Here is a 22,403-nt window from a genome sequence, read left to right as displayed (position 1 = left end):
CTCAACTGCTTCACCCTCCCTTGGGTGCTGGATCTGGCTCCAGATCTAATTTCTCTTTCTTCAGGAATACCTCTTACAAACTTTCACTTCCTTAAATTAGCCACATAAGTTCTCCAATTCCAACGATGGCCAGAAATCTGAAGTTGTGTGATAGTTATTCATATCTTTTTTTCATTCCAAAAATCTTCCACCAGGAAGGCTTGTGATAGTAAATGGAAGTGTTTTTCAACTTTGGCCTCTTCCAAAGGTTTGGACCTCTTCTCAACAAATTCGGATGCCATTCTGGACTTCTTAGTTGGTCTTTTTCAGTCTTGTCTGAGTTACGCCACCATAAAGGTACAGCTGGCCGCCATTCATATAGGTGGAGATAATACTCCTCTGGCAGCCATTTTCTAAAGCCTTCTTGAGGGGCACTTTTGTTACGGCCACCTGTTTGGGGTTCATTGCCTCTTTGGGATCTTCCTCTGATGCTGCAAGTGCTCGTTAGATCTCCATTTGAACCTTCAGCCACAGAATCCTTGAAATTGTTGTCATGGAAGATTCACTTTCTGGTGGCTGTCACTTCAGGTAGACTGGTATCTGAGCTCTAAGCATAATCTGCTGTACGTTCTTACTTGATTTTTCACAAGGATAGAGTTAGCTGGGTACAAACTCTTCCTTTCTCTTTTCACTTTGGAGTCTACTTTGAACCAACCCATTCACTTGCCAGAGTTCTTTCCAGATTTCAGTAACAAGGGAGAATATTTGCTTCATTGTTTTGATGTGCATAGACATCTCAAGTTCTGTTTGACTATAGACTATAACCAATAGTTTTAGGAAGTCTGAAACTTTTTGTATCCTTTTAAAACCAGGCTTGATAAGCCTGTTTCCAGAGTGACCCTATCCAAATGGCTCTCCTATTGCATTTCCTTTGAGTACTCATTGAAAGGAATGTCGTTTATATGTGAAGCCTAGAGGTCATTCATCTAAAGCAGTGTCTACTTTTACTGTCTTTTTCTTGCAGACTTCTATTGATATTTATGCTGCAGCTAGCTAATACAAACTGGATGTGCAATCTAGGTCAAGCACTTCATTTGGTTCCACTGTTTTGTGGAATGTTCTCTTCTAGGGCCTCCCTGGTTAGGGACTCTGTCCCAAAGGTCAAGACCAAACAGAAAGGACAGCATTATATATGAAAGTTGTATGCTTGCCAGGATAATAGATCTGAGTTGTCCCCTTCCACCTGGCTCAACCATCCTTCCCTTCATGCCCCCAATTGTCACTGTTTATGGAAATGTTCTCTCTTGGCCTTTTGGCCTGGCCTCCAAGCTGGCATGTACGGGTCTTCATCTGTTGCCCTCTCCTTTTCCCTGCCTGTGTGATTTAGCTTGTTTAGATCTGATATCTCAGGGAGTTGTCCTGGGCAATCTTGACCTGAGGGGAGAATGAGTGGGGCACTTTGGGTAGAGGAAGCAGAGCTCTGGCCAAAGAGTCTCAGATGGCTGGTGCTGGATCTGATAACCCATAGGTTGTGCCAGTCAGGAGCAGACGGCAGGGATCTATCGTTAATGGTAAGTACATAACTTTTGTTTTTATTAAGTTAAAAAAAAAACTCCATGCATACCTTTGACTGACATATGAAGTAACATAAGAAATATTGGCATTGCATTCCTGATTATGTCTTGTGAATGGTACAGTGTTCTCTGTTATCGCCAAAATCTCTCTAACCTCTCTGGAGTATACTGCATCAGAGCCACTGCTGCTTTTTGTCTATGATTGAAAAAAAATCTGTCCACAGGGGAGTACATTCATTAGAGCTGCTGCCGTCCTTTTCTGTGGGAATTCTGTATGACAGACGAAGCAATCAGCAAGGAAACACTATATCAGTTTGCTTGAATTAGAAGCTTGTTGGATTTAACTAAAACCTAAGGATGAAAATAATCAACCATAAATGTTGTATATGCAGTTTAGAGTTTTTCTGTCAGCACTCTGTACATCTAAAACATTTTATTTTCCTGTTTGGTAGTCAGCTGTACTGTAATGTTGGTTGGCTCACTGAGAGAGTGATCAGTATCTGAGGTCTTGGTATTAGATTAAGACTCTGACAGTGTGCCATGAATACAGGTATTTGTACCCCTCCTGGGGAAACAATGTGAGTATATACACCTATGTGAAACATTGTAGTTAAGTCTTAGGGTAGTTCTGATAAGTTGGCACAAGAAGACACCAAGCTTAAACTGAGGTGGGTGAAATCCTGTGCAGTTGAAGATTATAACCCTGTTCTCGAGCTGATAGTTTGCAGCTTATTTGGGTGCAACAGATATTGGTCGTATTCGAGGTGGTAGTGCACATTTGCCATAAGCTCTTAAGGCCACTCCCCCTCTTGCCTACATTTTTGGGTGGTGGTGGTGCAAATTTGGCTTCATAACCCATGTCCCCCTCATCATGCTCACATTGCCCTTTTATGTTAATACTTTTAAAACAAAGCATAAAAGCTGCATCCCTGCCATCCAGAAATGTTGACAGGAGGGTGAGTGGCCTTAAGAACTTGCGGCAAAAGTAGAAGTTAACAGTATAATTGTATGTTAAGTTGTCAATCTCGCCTTCATTCTTGCTGGATGGGTTCGGAGCCGATCCTCGGCTCCGACTCGGCACTAGCTTTAGCTCGAGAACTCCTTTTACCAGCTCGAGGCAACCCTATATCCCATGATGCAAGGCGGAACTACCTCAGATCTCGTTTGCCGCTTAGCGAAAGAGGTCTCCTTTGCCAGCTGAGGTAAGTTTTTCTTGTTAAATAAGAAAAAAGTTAGTTAGGGGTTTAATTTCCCTTCAGTGTTAGGTTAGCCTGTATTTAGTACAGCCCACTTTATTCCCTTCCTTTTTTTAAACTTTTAATATAGTTTTTTCAGTGAAAGTTTTAGTCAGGCCTAGTTCCCCAAGTTATTCCCTTCCTGTGTGTCTGTGTAGGGATTAAGTTGTGTGTTTGTGGGGACTGTTTGTGTATATCCTTTTAGGATGTCTAGGGAAGGCAAGGTCTCAGGCTTCAAGAAGTGTGACCAGTGCTGTCAGAAAATGTCCCTGACAGACGGTCACACTTCTTGTGTGTATTGCCTGGGGCCTTTGCACCTGCAGGACTCCTGTGCGTTGTGTCATGCCTTTAGCCAGCGAGTCCTGCAGGAAAGGAGGAACAAACTGATCCTCCGAGGTTTGTTGAAACCTGAAGGTTCTCCTCCTAAGCAAGGGCAGGAAAACCTCTTAAGCCACCAAGGCTCAGGCTACAGTGTCCAAGCCTCCTTCGGTGGCTCTCGCTCCCTCCGGGCCGCCCTCGGCTCCGGCTGGGGCCGGTGCTTCTTCTGCCACAGTAGTGGGTTCGGTGCCGACCGGCTCCGATACCCTGACTACTGTTGCCTTGTCGGGTCCGCCTGGGGCCGACACTTTATCCAGCATCGGAGCCGAGAGATCCTCGGCTCCATCTGGGGTTCAAGGGACTTCGGCTCCGGTGGCTCCGGCCCGCAAGAGATCCCGGTCCCCTTCGGTACTAAGTATCCACTGCCCGGGGTCTCCTCTTTTGTCGGAGCGGAGCCATCGGAGCCGATCTTCGAGATCTTCCAGGCTGTCTGACCACGATTTGGAGAGGGTGGTAAGCAGGCTGTTGAAGTCTCAGGCACTGGCCCAAATGCTCCATAGCCCGTCTCAACAGACTTCGGCTACAGCCCCAATTCTTGAGATTCCTCCGGAGCCGGAGCTTCTTGGGATAGCGACTGTTTCGATGCCGGAGCCGATACATCCTTCGGCTCCGTCATCCTCGGCTCCGATCTCCTCCTTGAGACTTTCCTTGGAGGGATCCGGTCGTCGGGTTTCCACTGTCGGCTCCGAGGGGGCTAGTGGCATCGGACCCTTGTTCGACCCCGCTCTCCCTCTCGGAGCTTCGGCTTTGGTAAGCTCGGCGCCGACATCTGCCTCGGAGCCTTCTCTCTCCTTGGAGCCGACCATTCCTGTTTCTTCAGAGCGGGTGTGTTCAGGTCTCCCGGGAGAGGAGCCTTTGAGGTGATGAGGAGTGTCCTGGCCTCTGAGCCTGGTCAACGGTCTATCCCTCTAGCTCCTCCCTCATCAGTGCCTGCAGAAGCCTCTTGCCAGCCTCTTGCTCTCAGGCCCAGGGATCCATCGGCCCAGGTTTACCTACTGGGAATTTCCTCCTCTTCAGAGGTTTCTTCTGACCTTGCAGGTGAACCCCCTCGGAAGAGGACGTGTAAGAGGAAACACACAGACTCCCTGAGTCTACTACATCTGATACCGACTTAGATGAGTCGGAGGGTTCCCACGGTCCCCTCTGAGGATGTCTCATTTTCAGACATCCTTGAGCTCCTCAAACAGAGGGGAATTGGCCTCCATTGACCCCTCCGAGGATGAGTCGGTATACCTGGAGGCTTTGGATCCCGACCCTCCACCTCCTGGGTGTCTCCGCCTTCGACCCACTCATGCAGGTAGTGGCTCGGAAGGCGCGGCTCCAGATTCTGTGGAACCTGTCCCCAGGAGACCATCCAAATTCATCACGGCCCCTTCGGACAAACAGTTCCTGTCCAAAGGTGTCTCTGTGGATGCTATGGTGGTGGCGGCCACTAAGAAGGAACTGGCGGATCCTTCAGTACCTGTCCATCCTCCTAATAAGGATTCTAGGACCATGGACAGGTATGGAAAGCGGATGTTTTCTTCAGCGACCTTTGCAATGCTCGCTGAATTACCTTTGTCACTTCACCAGGCTTCAACGAGATATTCTCAAGGAACTGGGGAAGTAGTCCAGGATCCTTCAGCTGCTGGGGCTCAGGAAAAGATTGCCTCTCAGCTAGCTATCCTGAATTCGATATCTAACTCCTCCATGCGGCTCATATCTTATGCAGCCGATGGAACGAGCAGGGCCGCAGGCACAGGTGTTGCTCTTAGACGCCAAGCCTGGATGCGGCTGTGTAATTTTGCGGACCCCTTTAAGGCATCCTTCACCAACACCCTCTTTGACGGTTCGGCTTTGTTCGGACCTCAGGTGAAGGATACTTTGACCAGATGTGAACAAGACGGTAAAACTCTTTCTGCCGTTGGAGTCCAGTTTTCCACTCCTTCTAGACCATATCCCAAGGGTCAGAAGGGGAAGATGTGGTTCCGTAAAGCCCAAGGAGCTACACGGACACACGTGGTCAGTTTACCCCTAGAGGCAGAGGGGTAACAATAATAGACGCCCTAGAGGCAGGGGGTCCTCAGAACCAGGGCAACAGGGAGCCTCTTCCTGAGAAGCCCTTTCAGCATCCCTGAGGTGTTGCCCGACTGTCCACCCTTGGAGGCAGTCGGGAAGAATTTCGCTGTACCCAGTAGCCTGGCAATCCCTATCACAAGAGAAGTGGGTACAGTCGATTATATCCGAGGGTTACAAAATCCCCTTCGAAAGGTTTCCCGTACCTCTACAATCCCTTCCAGACATCTCACCCAGTCAAAGGGATTTGGCAAAACAGGAAGTTTCAAAACTCCTGGGAAAAAGAGCCATCCAAACAGTGCCGGCAGACCAAGTAGGATCCGGCTTCTACTCAAGATTCTTTTGGTCCCCAAAAGGACGGGAGATTGGAGACCAATACTAGACCTAAGCAGACTAAACAAGTCTGTCAAAAGGCAAGATTCGGATGGTCACGCTGCAATCCATTCTGCCCTTTCTGGGCAAGGACAACTGGATGTGCTCGATAGACCTTCAGGATGCGTACTATCACATAAAGATTCACAGACGCTCCAGAAGGTTTCTCCGCTTTCGGCTGGGAGCCAGTCATTACCAATTCAGAGCACTGCCCTTTGGCCTCACTTCAGCCCCCAGAGTGTTCACCAAATGCATGGCGGTGGTCACAGCTCACCTGAGACGCCGAGGATTCCAAGTGTTTCCTTATTTGGACGACTGGCTCCTCTCCGCCACCTCCAGGGATCAGCTTCTTCGGTCCAGAGACTACACCTTACAGCTTTGCAAGAGTCTAGGAATTTCTGTGAATTTGAAAAATCCTCTCTGCTGCCTTGCCAATCTATCACCTTTATAGGCAGAGTTAGATACCGTCAAAATGTTAGCCAGACTAACAAATCAAAGGATTCTGGACATCCAGAAATTTGTTCAGCTTCTGTTACAAAGCAACAAGGTCAAAGCCAGGTTTGTCTTGAAGGTTCTAGGCCTAATGGCGGCAGCCATTGTTCTTCTTCCACTAGCTCGCTTCCACATGCGTCTCCTGCAGTGGATGTTGTTCACGCAGTGGTCGTACCACGATCTGCCCATGAGACACGAGATCTTAGTGACACAGTCTTGCAGGGCTCATCTACGATGGTGGGTATCTTCCCCTCTTCTTCAGCAGGGCCGACCATTTGTTCCCCCTCCTCCAGTTGCCACAGTCACCACGGATGCCTCTCTGATCGGGTGGGGGCATTATCAGGGCAGGATGGTCCACGGACATGGCAACCCATAGAATACCACCTGCACATAAATGTCCTGGAGATGAGAGCAGTGCTTTTAACGTTGCAAGCCCTCGTCGACTTTCTTCCCACAGGGACTATTGCAGTACAGACGGACAACATGTCCGTGGTCTGGTACATCAACAAACAGGGCGGAACCAGGTCCTATCCCTTATGTCGAGAAGCTCTCAGACTTTGGCAATGGGCGATCTCTTCTCAGCGGTTTCTGATAGCAACGCACATCCCCGGCAGGTCCAACCTATTGGCGGACAGGCTAAGCAGATCTATTCTGATGCCTCACGAGTGGTCTCTCAATCAGTCTGTAGTGGATCAGATTTTTCTGAAGTGGGGCACCCTTGTTGCGATCTTTTCGCTACCCCTCAAAACAGCAAGTGCCCAGATTACTTCACACTATTTCCTCTTCCAGGCCAACCCTTGAGAGACTCTCTAACCCAGGATTGGCCTCGGGACTTCTTTATGCTTTTCCTCCCTTTCCATTGATTCCACAAGTCATTCAGAAAGCCACCGCTTTGAGAGCCAAATTGATCCTCATTGCTCCATATTGGCCTCGACAAATTTGGTTTCCGTCTCTACATCATCACCTTCTGGTGCAGCCCTGGCATCTGGACCCAGTTCGGATCTTTTGATCCACCAGTCGGGTCAGCAGCACCGAGCCATTCATTCTCTCAACCTCACTGCTTGGTTGCTCCACTTCCTTCCCTAGCCAGGCTACCAATGATTTCTGACTCAGTCAGAGACATTTTAGTGTCTTCTTTAAAGTCGCCCACTAGAACTGTTTATGCTAGCAAGTGGCGACGTTTTTCTATTTGGGCAAACGCCAGAAATATTGATCCCTTCACCGCTCCTATACATTCTGTTTTGGATTTCCTGGCGGAGGTTTTTCATTCGGGATCATCATCATCTACAGTCAAAGTACAAATGGCTGCTATTTCCAAATTTCATGTTGGCTTGCAGGACAATAACATCATGTCTCATAAGTTATGCAAAGCCTTTTTGAGAGGAGTTTTTCTCCTAAAACCGCCTGTGAAACATCCTCCTCCGCAATGGGATCTGAACTTAATGCTGGCATCCCTAATTCTACCCCCTTTCGAACCGTCTGCTACGTGTTCTTTAAAGTTGTTGACATGGAAAACTATATTTTTGCTGGCTGTTACCTCTGCAAGAAGAGTTTCTGACATTCAGGCCCTCTGTATTCGTTCACCTTATCTGGTGTTTCATAAGGATAGGGTTTCGCTCAGAACTAACCCTTCCTTTCTTCCCAAGGTTGTATCTCAAGCCAATATTAACCAATCTATTGATCTACCAGTTTTCTTTCCTAACTATTCTGACAGAGCTGAACAGAAGCTACATTTTTGGATGTTCACCGTCAGCTCAGGTACTACTTACATAGGACTAAACAAGTTAGAAAATCAGACCAATTGTTTGTCTCCTATGCAGGAAACAGGTTGGGTCTTCCAGTATCTAAAGTGACCTTATCTAGATGGTTGACTTCCACCATTTCCTATGTGTACTCTCTAAGGGCAAACAACTATCTTCTAAGCCAAAAGCACATTCGACCAGGAGTCTATCCACTTCTGTAGCCTTTCAGGATAGACTTCCCATTGACACTATTTGTGCAGCAGCTACTTGGGCCACGCCTCATACCTTTGTGTCTCATTACAAGTTGGATTTGGCCTCCAGAGATAGGGCCAGTTTTGGTTCCACTGTTCTCAAGAGTCTGTTCCATTGAGCCACCGGGATACAGGTGCTAGGGACGCTGTCCCATCCAGCAAGAATGAAGCGAGATTGACAACTTAACATTTAGAAGTTATGTACCTACCATAACGTTCCATGTTAGTTGTCTTCTCTGCTTCTTTCTTGCCCTCCCTCCTTCCCCTGGCCTGGACAGATCTTGGAGAGTTCCTATTAGATTGCTTCCTCTGGAGCATTGTTATGAGGACTTCTTTTAGGAACCATGGTTCCTAATTATATTAGGATAAGTCTTTAGCAGGGTTAGTTAGCTACCAAACGAGATCTGAGGTAGTTCCGCCTTGCATCATGGGATATAGGGTTGCCTCGAGCTGGTAAAAGGAGTTCTCGAGCTAAAGCTAGTGCCGAGTCGGAGCCGAGGATCGGCTCCGAACCCATCCAGCAAGAAAGAAGGCGAGAGAAGACAACTAACATGGAACGTTATGGTAGGTACATAACTTCCAATTTACTTCTATAAATTAATTGAACTTAATTACATTTAGGTTTATTTTATTGCAGACATATTGGCATGGTTATTCTTTTGAAACTTTTATTTCAAGTGACTCCGCTTTGAGTGGATAATGAAGACACAAGTGATGCTTTGTAATTATCTAGTCATGTTGCCTTTTTTGGAACTTTTAAAATGTATCATTGCTTGTTGACGCAAGTGAGCTGCATATGAAATGAATAAGTAGATATCCTTCCAAATCACTGTTGCAGTATTCATTACAATAGGGATCCCTTGCCTAGGGCAGCCCAACATCCGGCCAGTATACCAAAGCCTTTAGGTTACAACAGGTATGCCATACATCACACGTATGCTCCCCGTGCTCAGCGTAGAGCGTAAAGGTGATGTCCAGATGTACCATCCTCACAACTTCTTTGCCGCCAGTCTGAATGCCATCTTCAATCGTCGGTCTGAACGCGTGTTCATTTGCTGGTTGCCAAGCTGTGCAAAGCCTGGGATTTACTGTAAATTTCCAAACGTCATTCCTGACTCCTTCTCAGGGTCATGTCTTCTAGGGTGCAGGCTCCAGACTGTTCAATGCTGGCATCCTGCCTCCTCCCAAGGCTTTAACTTTGCCTTCTTTCAGTCCCTTCCTCAGGCTTCATTTACTGCCAGGGAGTTTGAGGTCTCTGGGTTACATCCACCATTACTATGCTGCTTCTGGCCAATCACCATATGAGAAAGCTCCATTGGTTTCTAAAGTCAGTTTTGGCTTAACATTCTCTTCCTTTAGAATTTTGTAGTCCCACTTCTTCCATGTCTCAAGCTAATACTTCAGTGGTGGATTCATCAGTTATCCCACAACCCAGGGCTTCCATTTCAACCTCCATACCCCTCTCAGGAAGTCTTCACAGATACCTTGGACGTGGATGAGGATGATTCCTTTGTACGTCTGAAAGTGCAGAGCCTTTGATCTCTCCATCAAAAAGACCACATCAGTGTTAAGAGATGAGAACCTTTTTTGGCTATTGAGACTTTTCATCCTCTTTCCTTCCAGGGCCCTTCAAAATTCTCCCAGACAATACCACAGTGATGTGGTATCTCAACAAGTGGTGGTGGGGGGTCAAGGTCTTGACTCCTGTGCAGACTAGCTCTTCAGGCTTGGGATCAATATCAAGTGATCCTTCAGGCAGTTTACATTCCCTCAGATCAAAACGTAGTGACAGATTCCTTGAGCATGTCCATAACACAATCCCAGGAGTGGACGCTTCACAGGGATGCATTTCTGGATATTGTCCACCAGTGGGGTACCCCTCCAGTAGATCTATTTACCTCCCCTCTGACAGACGACAACTCTCTCTTTTGCACCAGAATTCCACATCTTCTAGCCTGGAATGTGGATGCCCTATCTTTTTCCTGGAAGGGGATGCTTCTTTATGCCTTCCGTCCCCTTTCTTTCATACCAAAGGTCCTCCTCAAGATATAACAGGAGACTCCCACAATCTTGCTGGGGACTCCCTTTTGGCCCAGACAGCATCGGTTCCCTCTTCTGCATTTAGCCAGGGACAGTCATCACAAGTTACCTCACAGGGTGGACTTACTCATGCAAGACAAGGGATCTCTTGCCCGTCCCCACCTGTCCACTCTTCAACTGACATTGTGGGTGATAGGGTTTTGATCTCCTTCAGACGCTTTCTCTCTCGGGATGCGCTTTTGGTCCAGCAGGAGGCCAGGAAACCCACTACAAGAAAATGTTATTTGTCCAAATGGAGGATATGGTCTATCTGGTGTTTTTCTCATAACCTGAATCACACTTACCATGGATGTTCCTTTGGTTCTCTCTTATTTGTGTGAATTGCTCAATGCTGGGTTAGCATATTCTTCTGTTAAGGCCTACCTGTCCGCTATTTCTGCATATCTGCCTTTGATTCCACCTTTGGCCTCTAGATTTGAGGTCAGACACTTTCTTAAAGGTGTCCTTCACATTAGGCCTCCCAGGAAGCCTGTTCCTCTTTCCTGGGACATTAATTTTGTTGTGGAAAAATTGACTCCTATTAAGGCTCATTGTACTAGATCTGTGGCTTTTTATGGTGCCTTTTTCAAGGGTTTGGATACTAATTCTATTCTTGAGGCATCTGCTTGGTCTTCTGTGCATACTTTTACCAAGCAGTATAAGTTGGATGTGATTTCTAGGAATAGAGCTGGTTTTGCCAGGGCCATTCTTCATGGCTTTCTTGAGTGCTGTGCTGGTCCTTCCCCCTTCCATTTTTCCTAAGCTTTTGTACTCTCCCTATGGTAATGAATACTGCAACAGTGGTATGGAAGGACATAGTACAGTTATGTAAAATCTTACTATAACTGCTGATGTCCTTCTCTACACTGTTGCAGGATTTGTTCCCTCCTTCCTCCCCTGGCCATTTTTTTCCTTCAGGATGTACTTGTTTCCTACTGATATCCCTAAGCTGTGATTTCTTCTGGAGCGTTTTGGTTCTGAGGATGGTACGTCTGGATGTCACCGTTATGCCCTACTCAGAGTGTGGGAAACGTACATGTGCTGTACAGTGTACCCATTACAACCTAAAGGCTTTGGTATACCGGCTGGACATCGGGCTGCCCTAGTGCAGGGATCACTATTGTAATGAATACTGCAACAGTGAAGAGAAGGACATCTACTGTTAAGGTAAGATTTTACACAACTGGACTTTCTTACTAGTTCTTCTTCTAACTGGACTTTCTTACTAGTGAGAATTAAAAAACAGAACTGACAGACAAAGATGGAAAATATTCTGTAGCATTTAATTGTAATTGCTTTGTGCAAATAATTAGTACGGCCACAAGTGAAACATAACTTAAAACAGTTTACAGGTACAATTTTTTTATTTGACTTTCTTAGCTGTTGAGAAGGAAATACAAGTACTTAAGGAACATAAGTGATGGGGTTGTGCTGAAAGTCTGCATACTTTTGTTTTTTCTTGCTGACTGATTAAAGCATCATTTAAACTCCTTAACTAAAAGCACTATTTTTTTCTTGAGTAATGAACTTATGAAGTAAGCTGCCAGCCTCACAGCCATGTAATACCACCTAATATACAATGACTGGTCCGTAATATTCAAAAAGGAACATGCTGATTGGTCAGCCCAACCGGCATGCCCATTGTACATCTGAGAATATGCAAATCAAAAAAGGTCCGGTCACCCAGACCTTTTTCTGTTAGCATTTCCCATCATTTTTTCACTTTTCTTTCTTTAAGTATATTTACAACACTGAAGACCTCAAACAAACTAGGGAAATGGCACAGAGAAGAATAAGAGGAGAATTGTTTGTTTGTTTGTGTCTTTCGGCTTTTCCCGGTTAGGGGTCACCACAGCGAAGCTCCGGTCCGCTAATGATTGGCAGTAGATTTTTACGTACTGGCTTGCCGGGCCTAACGCACAACCTTCAATGAAGGAACGCCCATTCACGCATGTCGCCACACAGAAGACACTCTAACTGAGAATCGAATGGGCAACGTCTAACTGTGAGACGACAACGCTACCACAGCATCACCACCGCAGTTAATAAGAGGAGAATCAAGTACTTACTTTCTGCAAAACTAAAGAAACTTACCTGGTTATCCTTTTATTTTCTCTGTCCCGTCTTTCCCCAACATTAAAGGTCTCCTGGTTTCTTTTTTTCTTAATAAATAAAAGCAACGCAGATCTTCCTTTCTCCATTGCTTCCTTTACACAGCACTGATGTACTGTGTATGTGTGGGAACGCAAGTCCCATATGCATGTGCAGTACATCAGGAAAGCCCCAGGATATGGGAGAAGACGTGGAAGGGCACCACGGAAGTGTTGTACAAAGACATTATTTAAGAAAAGTACATTTTAAATGTCATTGTACAATAGCAAATTAACAGACTCTGTTGTGTGGTATATTGAAGATTTACTCAGAGTTGGCTTTAGTTAATCACTCTGGCTTTGCCCTTGTGATTAGACCACACCAACCGTGGGTAGATCTTCAATATACCACACACAATCTTTAATATACCACACCGACGTCATCGGTTATTGCTATAATCACCCATAGTTTGTATTTATACTCTTTCCCATTTTGACTGATTGTTCTAAACTTACCAGCACTTTTCACTTGTCAAGATTTGGAGTGCTTTTCTCATATCTGACCATTGTTTCTGTATTTCTCTTTGAAAATGTTTCTGTCACTTTTGAACTTGGCTTGTTTAGGTCTTGTTTTCATTATGGACTTTATTACATAAAGTCTGCAGATGTTCTTCATTCCACATTGCTGCAGTCCTAACTATTGGGTAGTCCGCTGTCCAGTCGGCCCGAATACCAAAGTATATGGCTGACGTCGGGCAGGGCGCATTAGACTGACGTCAGTACGTCAGGGTACTAATGCGCATGACCGACGCCATATCCTCAGTCTTTTTTGCCGCATGGTCCGATGCAGAAGCAGTTTTGCGAGTGCAGGTTGGCGTTCTGAAATTTTCTGAAGTCGGAGTTTCAGACCGAATCAAAGTTGGCTAAGTACCCCGTTGGGGAACATTTTGGTGTTTTCTTGCCTCAGTATTTAACCGGATGTCAGAAAAAGTGAATAACTGTATTTCTTGTGGGAAACAGATACCTCATAGGGATTACCATACCTTGTGTATACCTTGTTTAGGGCCTGAGCACGACGTTGTTGGATGCCGCTCTTGTGCTAGATTTAACAAACGCACTATTAAGAGACGGTTAGACTGTGCCAGGTTAGTGTTTGGGAAGCGTTGTAATTATAAAATGCCGTCGGATGCTCCGCCCGCTTCGTCCAAAAAGCGCAAGGACAAAACAGTGAAGCCTAGGGTTGATGAACCGGCAGTCCCAGACGTCGGTTCTTTAGAAGGCTCAGTGGAGCCAGAGGTTTTGCCAGGAGTTTCTTTGGAGTCTCAGGCAGAGACTTTACTGTTACAGGATGTGCCTTCTCAGGAGGTAGGCCAGGCTGAGGGGGCTTCTCAGGTAACTGTTCTTCCCTCTCTTCCCAAGGTAGTTAGAGCCTCTCCTTCTGTTTCCAAAACTTCCTTGAGAGGTAGGCCAAGTTTAGCTTCAGTGGGGCTTCTCCTAGCACTTCAGGTTCTGTGCCTAAGAAACATATGCTTAAAATGGCAGAAGATTTGATTACTCTGATTAGAGGTTCTATGCCCCCTCCTGATAAGAGGCCTAGGGTGGAACCTGAGTTTGAGAGTTTTGAACAGTGTTCAGAGGCTTCTGAGTCTTCTGCGGAAGACTTGCAGGAGTATCCTCCTTATTCTGATTCTGATGTGGATGATTCCACTCCTACAGCTTCTCCTCCTGAGGATTTCTCATTTTCAGAGACTCTGCATTCCATGAGGGAGCACTTTAAATGGGAAGGCCAAGATTACTCTGATTCTAGGAAAAGGCTTGGGAATTCTTGTTTTACCCCAGCATAGGCCCTTAGCTATCCCTCCTGTGTTGAATGTGGTAGAAGATGTTTTTGCAGAGGCTTCCCTGAACCCTGATTCCTTGCCTCCTGCTCCTGTTAAACCTGATAGGTACTATAGGGTGCCTGAAGCTCATAAGTATCTTTTAAGAGTCCTAGGGCAGACCCCGAGACTGTTTCTCAAGGACCTAAAGGTGTTAAGGCCTCTGTTGTTAAAAATCCTGTTCCCACTGATAAAGAGGCAAGGGCTTTGGATAGATGGGGAAAGAAAGTGTATACTTCTTCCACTTTAGCCATGAGGGCGTTGAATTGTCAGTTTCACATGCTAAAATATCAAAATTATCTCCTTTCACAATTGAAATCTAAGGTGGATGCTTTGGCGGAAGGTATTGAGTGTAAAGAGTTGCTGGATTTAGTTCATGTGTCTGAACAAGTGGGTAAGCATTCTTTGCAATGTGGTTTTGATGCTGTACAGGCCTCCTCGAGGGTGGCTGCCACTAGTTCTGTTCTTCGCAGGCATGCCTGGTTGAGGGATCAGAATTTAGCTGAGCATGTTAAGACAAGGATTTTGGATGCTCCTTTACAGTCTGATGTGTTGTTTGGTTCGCCTGTGGAAGCAGTTTTAAAGAAAATGGAGGACAAAGCTAAGTCTATGCAAACTGTTAAAGATTTTTTGCAGGTGCAGCCACCGAAGTTTAGTAGAAATTGGCCTGCTAAGGGGTGGACATATCCTGCTTATGATTCCCAGTCTAGGGGTATGTCTAGACGTGGTAGGGGCAGAGCTCAAGGTTCTTTTAGGCCTAGAACAGGGAGTTCACCTGCTCAGATTTCTGGTGAGGGCAGGGGTCAGTCCTTTCGTAAACAGACCCAATGACCTGCCTTTTCAGCTGCCAGTAGATTCTCGGCTGGCAGCTCCTTTGGGAGGAAGACTGTCTCTTTTCAAAGAAAATTGGGATTTAATTACTCAAGACAGATGGGTGTTGGATATCATTCACCACGGTTACAGGTTTTATTTCCATACATTGCCCCCTTTCAAAGGCATGCCAGACGTTCCTCCTCCACAAAGAAAAGAGGCTCACAAGCAAATTTCTCAGTTGCTCCAGATAGGGGCCATTCAGCCAGTCCCTGTATCAGAAAGGGGCCTAGGGTTTTATTCTCGCCTGTTCCTAGTACCAAAGAAGGGGAACACGTGGAGACCAATTTTGGATTTATCTATCCTCAACACTTATCTGGACATTCCCAAGTTCAAGATGTTGACGTTACAACAGCTTTTACCTCTGCTGGGCAAAGATCACTGGATGGTAACTTTAGATCTCAAGGAAGCTTACCTTCATGTGCCTATAAGGCTAAGTTGCAGGAAGTATCTGCGGTTTCGAGCTGGAAATTCTCATTATCAGTTCTCTGCATTGCCCTTTGGCTTATCTACTGCGCCCAGAGTATTCACAAAGGTTCTGGCTCCAGTGATAGCTTACTTCAGGCTAAAAGGAATTCAAATCTATCCTTACTTGGACGACTGCCTGATTCTGGCTCAAGAAAAGGAAGACCTTCTACAGCATCTGGAATATGTTATAGCAGTGCTAAGATGCCTAGGGTATTCTGTGAACGAAATAAAGTCCAGTCTAGTACCCTCTCAAGACATGTGCTTTCTGGGTGTGAGACTGAATACAGCAGCCCAGATGGCCTTTTAACCCCGGACAAACAAAAGAGTCTATCACTTTACTTCCATCAACTATCTCATCAGTCCGTGCTGACTGCAAGGACAGTCCTTCAAGCATTAGGGTTCATGGCATCTTGTATTCTGGTGCTTCCCAATGCCAAACTGCATATGAGGAAGCTACAATGGTATCTCAAAATGTATGGACACAGCACTGCCAGGATTTGGACACTGTCATTCAAATAATACCTTGCCTTCAAAAAGAATTTTTGTGGTGGGCTCAGGAATGTCACCTAAACAAGGGACTCTCTGTGACCCGGCCAGAGGCGAGTCAGATTTTAACGACAGATGCCTCGGACATTGCTTGGGAGCTCATCTAAATGGAAAGTGGATACAAGACAAGTGGCCTGCCAGACTACAGCATCTACATATCAACATGAAGGAGATGTTAGCAGTCCAGTTTGCATTAATGGCTTTCAAGGAGTTACTTCTTCCAGGGCAGGTGTTGATTCTAACAGACAACACAACTGTCATGTGGTACATCAACAAGCAAGGGGAACACATTCTTATCCTCTATGCAGGCAAGCAATGATTTTATGGGAGACTGCGCTAAGCTTGCAACTAACTCTTCAGGCAAGGTTTCTGCCGGGAGCACAGAACTCCTTAGCAGATGTGTTAAGCAGACAAATCATGGATCCCCACGAGTGGAAACTGGATCTTCATGTATTTCAGAAATTGACAGTGTCATGGGGAACTCCAGACATAGATCTGTTCGCTTCTCCACTAAACCACCAGCTGCCAAAGTTTTGCACAAAGGGGTTTCATCACACAGCTTGGAAAGTGGATGCTCTGTCTTTCAGTTGGAAAAATCTTCATGTGTATGCCTTTCCACCTCTGCCTCTTCTTCCAAAGGTGCTATTAAAAGTCAGACAAGACAAGCCAAGGATGATTTTAATAGCTCCAGATTGGCCTCGGCAACACTGGTACCCACTACTAAGGAGTCTGGTAAGGAAGCCTCCATGGCCTTTACCTTTGATTCCACATCTGTTATCTCAGAAGGACGGTCATCTGCTCAATGTCAAGCTTCACTCTCTTCATCTAACAGCCTGGCATATTCTGTGTTGAAACACAGCAGGTCTCAACTTCCTCAACAAGTTTTAAATGTGATTATGGAAGCTAGAAGACCTAGTACAAGGAAAGTGTACATGAAAAATGGAAGAGATTTTTATTTTGGAGTACAGCAAAGAATTTGGAGATTTCTGAGCCTAATTTGAGTGTGGCTCTTCAATATCTTACTGAGTTATTGGACAAAGGTTTGTCCTTCTCTTCCATTAAGATTCATGCTGCAGCAATTTCAGCTCACTATGATTGTGACCCACCATTGTTTTCGCATCCTTTGTTCAAGCAGTTTCTTAGAGGGGCAAAGAATATAAGACCCCCATTAGAGTACCTACTCCTGCTTGGGATCTCAATTTTGTGTTGGAAAAACTTACTCTACAACCTTTTGAGCCTGCGGCTACTGCTGAATTGAAATACTTGTCATGGAAGACTGCTTTTCTGTTGGCTATTACTTCTGCAAGAAGGGTGTCTGAGTTGCAGGCCCTTATGGCAGTAGAGCCCTTTTGATTTTCCATAAGGATAGGGTATCATTACGTACTAATCCTTCCTTTATGCCTAAGGTGGTTTCTAGTGTGGCTTTAAACCAAACTATTCATTTGCCTACTTTTTATGCAGACCCCCGAAATAAAGGGGAAAAGATTTTGCACACTTTAGATGTACACAGGCAATTGCGTTATTATTTAAGCAGGACTAAGGATTTTAGGCAGTCTCAGCAGTTGTTTGTTTCTTTTGCTTTGAGTTCAGGGCAAGCCTGTGTCAAAACAAACTATTTCTAGGTGGATTGGGTTTTGCATTGCATTTTGTTATTCCCATCATGGCAAGGAGATTCCAGCTGAGATTAGGCCTCATTCCACTAGGGCTACTGCCACTTCAACAGCATTTCTAGGGGGTGGCAACTAAGGATATTTTGGAGGCAGCTACTTGGAGTTCAGTGCATACTTTCTCTAAGCATTATCACCTTCCTCTCTACTCTAAGTCTAGGGCTGGTTTTGCCACAGCTATTTTGCAAGGCATGTTGTCAGCTCCTGCTTCTTTATGATTTGCCAGCCTCCCTTACCTCTGCTTTGGGATTCTACCCAATAGTTAGGACTGCAGCAATGTGGAATGAAGAACATAGTACAGTTTTGTACCTACCATAAATGTAGATGTTCGAGGATCCACATTGCTGCAGTCCAATTTACCCTCCCTCCTTCCCCTCTGTGTTTAGGGGTGGTTGTGTAGGTGAGGTTATATGCTGCTACTTTTGTATATATTGTACATATTTTTGGTGCAGGTATATTGGGCCTTGTCTTTTTAGGGTCTTCTGACATCTGGGGCAAGAAAAGACTGAGGATATGGCGTCGGTCATGCGCATTAGTACCCTGACGTACTGACGTCAGTCTAATGCGCCCTGCCCGACGTCAGCCATATACTTTGGTATTCGGGCCGACTGGACAGCGGACTACCCAATAGTTAGGACTGCAGCAATGTGGATCCTCGAACATCTACATTTATGGTAGGTACAAAACTGTACTTTTCTTCATACACCTTGAATAACAGATTGACTGTAAGATGTTAATGCTCATTTCCAGTGTGGTACTTTAAGAGATATTTGTGTTGCACTTTGCAGCTCCCTTTACTTCCTCATTTTTTTATTTCTGATCGTCATAGTTGACATTTTTCCATTGTTTTATTTTTAACAGGTAGACCATCCAGATGCAGTGGTGATTGCAGTGACCTCCAGAGCCATCTTTAACATGGAAGATGAACACAATATATTCTTGGAGAAAGGAATAGAAGAATACACCCGTTACCAAATTGATAATGTGGAGAAACCCCTAAAGGAAGGCACTGCTTTTGCATTAATTAAGGTAGCACCCTCTGCTCTGGATCCTGGTGTATTAGCATACAGTTGAGTGCAGTTGAAAGAGACTGTAAATATTGTGTTTTTTCCTTTTTTTAAGTTCAGGACTTGTCTTTGTATTTGTGCTGTTCCAGGCCAGTCATCTCAGAGCTAAGGAGCTAATTGTTTTTCCCTTCCATCCACCCTGTTGTAGTTGTGTTCCTAAACCCAGTGTACCTGTTGTTGCTTTACCCTTATGATAATTTGACAACATAATTCCGTTCCTCTCCGTATTGGCTGTTGACAATAAACACTATTATTTTTCAAAGCCTCTCCCCTTAAACTGTTCACTAGGCTAAAAGACCTTTGATAAGATAGCTTAATATTGAGTGTACAGACCCTGCTTGCACTGATTTTGGGGTTCCTATCAGATAGTCAAACTTCTGAAAGTTCAAACTTCACATGGTCGAGACCATAAGTTCGAATTTGCAGAAGTTCGAGGGTTTCAGTGGAAATCTCAGTAAGGGGAGGTTTCCGTTTTGTTCAATATGGTGCGATCTCGGAGTTGGTATATTTAAGTAGCGGGGGTATGTGGGGGCGCAGCCCCCCATGTGGGAGGTATGGGGGAGGTTGCCCCCCTGATTACAACGGATTATTTTATTTTCTTTTTTTTGTTTTTTTATTCATAGTCAAAGTTTTTTTTAACTTTGAGCAGGATGATTCGAACATTCCGTGTTCAAAGTTATTAAACTTAGACTGTGTAATATAGACCCCTGATTTTGGTGTCAGTTTAGTGACCTTTTACTATAATTAGTTTACTGGTTCTTGCTGGTGGCTGAAGAAGGTTAGACTAGTTGTTTTTTAATGAAATTTAAATAATTAGTAGCAAGTCCACCCAGCCATTATTCTAAAATTGAACTCCAAGTAGTTATAGTTACCCTGCCCTCAGAGTCATTCTGGTCAGGATCATGGACCAGCAGTTCCCCAGAAATTTACTCTGCAGGCTGATTGAGTTGGGTATCTTGAGACAGTGTAAGAACTGTCTCATGCTGTCTGACAATCCTCCATTACTCAAACAGCATAACACAGTGTGTGAGAGATGTAAATATATAATATCTTTGTGGAGGCAAAAATGTCTCGCGTTGTAAACTCAAGACACCAACATCAGCAGCATTACACCACACATCACATCTTTCCAAGCCATCATAATACACATAATCTATCATATGCTGAGATTCTAAAGATTAACTTGCCTAAACCTGAAAGACCTCCAGAACACAACATAGGCACAAAGCACACTTGGCACATTAAGCTCACTTCCTCATAAGGAGTTCCAGAATCACAGATGCTGAGCCCATAAGGTAGACATCAACCCAACCAAACATTCTTGTTTTAAGTGACTCCATTGTAAGACTTAGATTTACCTTTTACCAGGTTGAGCAAGGAAGGAGTGAAGGCTAGGTGCTTGTCTGTTGCCAGGATTTGTCAGATCACTCGTACACAAGTCTTGAACAACAAGTACCAGTATGACTCTGTCATAGTTCATGCCGGTGTCAATAACTTGAGGTGTTTACCTCCCTGGGTTATACGGAGAGAGACATTAAGGAGCTGGAGTCTAGCATTCAAAGGGGGAACCAAATATTTGTCTGCCTGGGAGGATACGATCAACAGACCATGCTGCTTCGCCAGGGATGACCTGTATCTGTCACCTCTAGGTTATGGATTATTGGCAAAGACTTTGTCCATCACCTTGCCATCCTGATAAACCTACCAACATAATGAAACAAGCAGGGGAAAATACAAAGGTGTTATTGAACATCCAGTTAGACTGGCAAGTCTTGATATGGCTTTGGGTAGTATTGTCACTCAGTGAAAGTCTCTTGTATCTGAGATGGGAAGAAGATATATCATGTAGTGAGTGTAATAGTGGAAGAGGAAAGGGCTATAGTACAAACTTCTTGAAGGAGGCTCAGAAATATCTGACTTAGAGAGGTGGAGACTGCAGTTAAAACGTGATCAGATATTATCAATCTTCATTTTATCCTTGACGGATGGGTCCGGTTCTGATACGAGAACCAACTCGGCTGTTACTACAGCTTGCACCAGCCAAAAGCATTCGAGCTTCACCTCTACCCACAATCCCTATTTCACAATTACCTCCAATCTTGCTTGCCGCTTTTCCGAAATAGTCACTTTTTGCCAGTGCTCTTGTTTCCCTGGTCTTAGGTAAATTTTTATTGTTATTTCTTAGAGATTTCTCTCTTTTCTCTATACTTAATACTCTACCCTTTTGTTTAATACTTTTTTTTCTCTCCTTTCATGCACGTTAGTGTAATTCTAAAAATCATTGTTGATATTCTCTTCCTGTACACCTGGTGTACTTGTGTAACTATCATCGTTGATGGTTTTTCCCCTTCAAAAAAAAAAAAAAAAGAAACTTTCCTTCCTCTCTCTCTCTTTCTCTTAAACTTTTCTGGGTGAGTGTCTGTTTTCCAGCATTCATTTTTTAAGATGGCTGAAAAAGCTAAAGCCCTTTGGTTTTAAAATAAATGCCAGAAGTGTGGCCACAAAATTCCATCTTTCTGACTTTCACTCCCTTTGCGTTTGTTTGGGTCCCTGTCGCTTGTCTGGTCATGATAAAACAGGCAAACATACGTGGGTTCTGTTCAAGCAGCTTTATTATGTAGAAACACATCAGGATTAAGGCTTAGTAACTTTAACTTAGATAAATTTATAAACACACTGTCACACTTGTACATGTTCACACTCTGGCTGCACTGCTATTTATATGCATGTGCTGCCCTTGGAAATGCTTTTTAAAGGTACAACACACTTATTCGACATCCTTCCTCTTTGAGAAATGAGTTGTGTATTACTGACTACATTGACATGCAGTTGGTACAGCATAATTCTTTGGCATGAAATCATACAGAACTAAATACGTATAGACAGTTATGTCCAGGTTGCTGTGCATTTCACACTAGGTCTGGAAATACGTCCAAATTGTGTGACATAGGAATTAGATTAGGTCTAGCAACTGGGACTGTCTCTGCTGAATGTTAAACTTTGGGAACATCAGGAACAGAAGTAGGAGTTAAGACATGTTCTGCCACAGGAACATTGTCTACATTGCTTTAAGATCTAGAGTCTGTACAACGGGAACAATGTTGTGATATCGGTTCTGATACAGGAAGATGTCTGCGATTTCTCCTGTACTCCACACTCCCCAGATTCTACAAGGTGGGATCTCGGCTCTGCACATATACCTGTTACTTGACCAATCCAGTTGAAACCTTTCGCAGTTTGTAGCCTTACTGTCTCTCTTTAACTGGATGAAGAAATCTGCTCGATTTATCATAGCTGGACTTCTGGAAAGAATGCTTTCTGAATAGCTGGGCTTTGATAGCTCTGTTGTTTTTAGCTTTAGACCCCAGCAAACTGGAACTGGGAATTCAGGGCTGCTGTTAACATGTACAATGCCTCCAGTTCATGCAGTCTTGAAACTCCTAGGCCACATGGCAGCTTCAGTGGGTTGGCCCCATCATATGAGGGTTCTGCAGTGGACCCTAGTACAGTGGTCTTTCATGACTCATCCAGTGGACTTTCTGGTAACATTGACTAGTATTCCATGGTCAGATTTGATGGTGGTTGCAGTCTTAGTGACCAATGGGAGACTGTCCTTCCCCTTCCTGTGGCCACAGTCACCATGGACACCTCCCTTTTGTGT

At 44.7% G+C, this 22,403-nt stretch overlaps 1 protein-coding gene across 1 annotated transcript in view; it reads left to right on the top strand.

Moving 5' to 3' along the window:
* LOC122791843 (cytosolic 5'-nucleotidase 1B-like) overlaps positions 1 to 22,403 on the top strand; it is a 690,897-nt gene that overhangs the window by 178,448 nt on the left and 490,046 nt on the right. The window contains exon 2 of the mRNA XM_044059803.1: positions 18,537 to 18,704. Coding sequence (XP_043915738.1) covers positions 18,537 to 18,704 — 168 coding nt within the window. The remainder of the gene's footprint in view (positions 1 to 18,536; positions 18,705 to 22,403) is intronic.

The sequence above is a fragment of the Protopterus annectens genome, chromosome 17.part0 (assembly GCF_019279795.1).
Source record: "Protopterus annectens isolate FY-2018-M chromosome 17.part0, PAN1.0, whole genome shotgun sequence".
NCBI lineage: Eukaryota > Metazoa > Chordata > Ceratodontiformes > Protopteridae > Protopterus > Protopterus annectens.
This window is presented reverse-complemented; position numbering and strand designations above follow the sequence as displayed.